The sequence below is a fragment of the Pygoscelis adeliae genome, unplaced genomic scaffold (genome assembly GCF_000699105.1).
Source record: "Pygoscelis adeliae isolate BGI_AS28 unplaced genomic scaffold, ASM69910v1 Scaffold784, whole genome shotgun sequence".
Lineage (NCBI taxonomy): Eukaryota > Metazoa > Chordata > Aves > Sphenisciformes > Spheniscidae > Pygoscelis > Pygoscelis adeliae.
In genome coordinates, this window is record NW_008824680.1 from 22,488 (window position 1) to 26,459 (window position 3,972).

At 51.0% G+C, this 3,972-nt stretch overlaps 2 protein-coding genes across 2 annotated transcripts in view; one reads left to right on the plus strand and one right to left on the minus strand.

The window, feature by feature from the left end:
• Window positions 1-3,585, plus strand: part of LOC103916199 (CD209 antigen-like protein A) — a 4,500-nt gene extending 915 nt beyond the window's left edge. The window contains exons 3-10 of the mRNA XM_009323159.1: window positions 329-448; window positions 567-617; window positions 726-851; window positions 1,277-1,339; window positions 2,070-2,159; window positions 2,385-2,554; window positions 2,986-3,095; window positions 3,413-3,585. Coding sequence (XP_009321434.1) covers window positions 329-448; window positions 567-617; window positions 726-851; window positions 1,277-1,339; window positions 2,070-2,159; window positions 2,385-2,554; window positions 2,986-3,095; window positions 3,413-3,548 — 866 coding nt within the window. The 3' untranslated portion in view covers window positions 3,549-3,585. The remainder of the gene's footprint in view (window positions 1-328; window positions 449-566; window positions 618-725; window positions 852-1,276; window positions 1,340-2,069; window positions 2,160-2,384; window positions 2,555-2,985; window positions 3,096-3,412) is intronic.
• Window positions 3,586-3,845: 260 nt separating this feature from the next.
• Window positions 3,846-3,972, minus strand: part of LOC103916200 (putative EGF-like module-containing mucin-like hormone receptor-like 4) — a gene marked incomplete at its 5' end in the record, with an annotated part of 10,462 nt that continues 10,335 nt past the window's right edge. Inside the window, one exon of the mRNA XM_009323160.1 lies at window positions 3,846-3,932. Coding sequence (XP_009321435.1) covers window positions 3,846-3,932 — 87 coding nt within the window. The remainder of the gene's footprint in view (window positions 3,933-3,972) is intronic.

Below are 3,972 nucleotides of genomic sequence, written 5' to 3' on the forward strand. Positions count from 1 at the left end.
ATATTGAGAAAAGGGAATAAAAACTTTGCCAGAGGTGCTGTGGATTTACCGAAGGGGAAGGGAAATTGCATTGGCCCATCCCTGGAAGTCTTCAAGGTCAGGTTGGACGGGGCTTTGAGCAACCTGGTCTAGTGGAAGGCGGCCCTGTCCCCGCCCATGGCAGGGGGCGATTTGGAACCGGGTGATCTTCAGGGTCCCTTCCAACCCAAACCATCCTGTGATTCCATGATTTTTCACGCTTTCTGAAGGACTGAGCTGATCGTTAATGGCTGGGATTCCCAGTTGGTGTAAAACCCTGATTTTCACCTGGTTTTTTCCTCTCGCGTAGCGTCCCCGGACAGCTTCGAGGATGATTATGATGATGTGTCCCTGTCGGAGTCGGATCGTGGCCACAAGCTGCCAGCGGCCGATGAAGATCTGCAGAGCCAGAGGAGCAAAGGAGGCACAGGTAGCACCCACCTCCTCTCCCCGCGCCGCCTGTGCGGTCAAGGACCTCCGTGGGGCAGGATTTGGCCCTAAAATGCCCCAAAAACATCCCCCGGTGACTCTTTCCTTCCTCCCAACAGGGGTTTACATCCTGGCAGGGAAACCGGCATCCCTAAATCCTTCCCAAAAGGGTGAGTCACTCTCGACCGATGCCGCTATCCCGCAGCGGAGGCCTCGGCCGGATCCAGACCCGGGAAGCTGGGATTCCTCCCCAGTTTCTTCCGCGCTGCTCTCCGCAGGTGACCCGGAGTCCAGAGGTGGCAGGGGACAGAGCCGCAGGATGACGTCGGTGGCCATCCTCTACATCCTGGTAGCGCTGAGCTTCATCGCGTGGGTGCTGCTCTTCGCGCTGGCCATGGTGAAGCGTAAGTGTACCCGGAAGGGTCCCTGCCGGGCCGGGAAGCAGCTGGTTTGCTTAAAACACCCCAAAAAAAGCATTTTCACTGTTAAAAATAACACACGGCTTGTGCCCGCGATGCTTTAAATGTCCGTCCACGGGGAAACTGCAGCTAAAGCCCGTCCGTCGTCACCATTTGGTTTTAATTCCACCTCGGCATGGGAATTTTAGGGTTTTATCACCAAATTGCCCCCAGTGCGCTACATCTGGGTGCTGCCTCCTTCTGCCTGCGCCAGCAGCACCGCCCATTTGCTACAGGGTGTAAATCCAGAGTAAATCCACCCTGGAATTCCCCACTCGGCCCAAAAAAAGCCATCAATTGGGCAAATTTAGACGCCGCTCGCGATTCCTCGGTGTGATCCAGCCAGGTTTTTTCTTTCGTTTTCATTTCAGAGATGGAAATCATGGCAGAGTTAAAGCTCTTGAGGTCAAACTACACGGAGAATCAAGCCAACGGTAGGTCCTCGGACTCACATCCCCGCGGTGAAGTTTAACGGCTGTTGGGAGACACTGATTTTGTGGTGTTTGGCCCTTTTCTGGCACCGGTTTTGCCTTTTGGTGTAAATTAAGGACAAAAATCAAATTGTCTTTTCGAGCGGCTCCTGGTTCTGCTCTGTCTCTTAGTGAAGCAACGCCGACTTCGACTGACTTGTTTCTGATTTCCACCGGGAATTACACCGGGGTAGTGGTGTCGATCGGACACCGACTGAGCTCATGCCCCGATCCCGAAGGAATTAGCCCCAAAAGAGCGCAAATAGGAGCAAATCAGCCCTTGGGATATCACGGGATTCATCCTGATTAGGATCTTACTGGGGGGAAAATCCACCCCATTATCTCTGTTGAACGTTACGGGAAGGGAAAGACGTAAATCCTACAGAAAATTCTGCAAAAGTCAAATATAATGGGCCAAATCCTTAACCGCTGCCAAATGAGCGATTAATTAAATTATATTATGAGTGATATTGCAGCAAAATGTCACCCAAAGAGAAAAAGAAAACCATGCAGCAAAGCCGGCGGGCGGCGGTGTAAGAGCTTTTGCAGCCCTGATTGAGATTTCCACACGTGGAAAAGTGATAAATCCTGGGGGAAAAAGCTCAAGATTTGGGTAAACCGGAGGGGAGAAGCAGGAACAAGTCGGGGAGGGGACGGGGCTGGCGGCCATCGCTCACCCCGCTGCGCTCCCCAGTGCGGCAGGGGCTGTCGGAGACGCAACGGGAACAGACGCGGATGCGGAGCGGGATGCAGAAATACTACGAGGAATTGCAGGACATCGCAGGTAAAGCCGCGGTCTCCATCTCGACGGTCTCTCGTCGTCGTGCGCCAGGAGAGAAACCTCCTGGTTTTAGCCCAGAAAGACCACACTGGTCTTAGGGACGGAAAAGTTGGGTGATCTATGCCGATTTTGAGATGTCACCATCTCAAAATGTTTTTTTTGAGGAAAAAAGACCCAAACCGACCTGATTTTCGCCTGGATTTGGGGGGGGGTTTCTCGTCCTTCCAGCGCTGATCTGCAAATCCGTCTTGGACAGCAAGAAGTGCTCGGCCGGCTGGAAGATCTTCGAGAAAAGCTGCTACTCCTTCTCGACTGAGACGATGAGCTGGTCGGACGCGAAGGAGATCTGCACCGACCAAGGCGCTCACCTGGTCGTCATCAACTCGGAGCCGGAGCAGGTCAGTCGGAGTGAAAAATAACCAGTTTCTCGGCTTACACGGTGCCCAAAATACCCATTTTCTCGGAGAATTCCTGCTCTGGCAAACACAGGAACTCTAAAACCTCTGGTTTGGGCTCAAATTAGCCGAGATTGGCCATCGCGCTCCGAGTTATTTGGAGGTGGAGAGAAGCGCCGATGGCCAAGTCGAGTTCAGTCGACTATGACCTCCCGTTTTTAGGAAAAAGTGCTAAAAATGGAGAAAAAAAGGTCAACATCTCCTTTCCGGAGATGTTTATACCCAAACACACCCAAATTGTTCACTATTTGCCAAAAACCACTGCTCAGATATCACGGCGATGACCTCACCCTAATTGCCGAAAGCCTCGAGATGCTCCGTAGTCCACCGGAATTACTGTTTTGGGGCTGTTTTAACCAATTCTGCTTTTCTAGAATTTCCTGAAGGACAATATTAACAACAGCAGCACGTACTGGCTGGGTGTGACGGATCAGGTGGAGGAAGGCAACTGGGTCTGGACTAACGGCGACTATACAAGTATTAGGTAAAAATTCCCTCCGGGGATTCCCCAAAACTGGAAAATAACCAGAAAATAAATGGAAAAAGGTGAAGTTGACCCACCGAAACTTTGGGTTTTGGTAGTTTTACGTAAGTCAAAGGGCTGACTTGGAGAAAATGGTAGTATCAGAGCGTTTCCTTGCCGGTGGTAAAAAAAAAAACGGAGCTTTTTAGTGGTTTCCTTCCCTCGAAATACAAATTTTACCTCTTCCTGAGAGCGCTCCGCTGCCGTGGGGCTCGTTTTTATTTCTTTACTCTTTTCCCTTTTCCTTCTTCCCCTCGTTTTCCTCCTCCTTTCTCCAGCTACTGGAACACGTGGAAGGAGAACAAAGACAAGGACCAGAAGGACTGCGGCAGCATCGGGCCCGACGGCATCTGGAACGACGACAGATGCTCCCACTCCAACTACTGGATTTGCGAAAAGTCCTGGAACTGCTGACTTCAGCATTATTTTTTCCCCCTGTTTCCACTTTTCAATGCGCCCGTTAAAAAAAAAAAAAAAAAGAGAGAAAAGTACATTTCAAAATTGCCGCTCGAGAGCCGGATGAACTCACGCAGCTCCGGGGGGATCCGGAGGCTCCACGCTCCCATTTTTTGCCTATTAATGACGTGCAAATCCCGAAAAAAGGAAAAAAATCGGTAAAATCGCTTGCAAGCCTCACCCCCAAACCGTGGAAAAAGGGATTTTTGGTTAAAATAACTATTGCAAAATGGTTAAAAAAACCCACTCACCAGCTCAAAACCGGTCCCGTTTCTCACCGTCGCTGAACTTCTCCTTTCCCCCCGCCCCGAGCTCTGCTGCCGTGCCGCCGTTTCCGCTTAACTCTCAAGAAAAGACAATTTCAGTACAATCATGGGGGGTT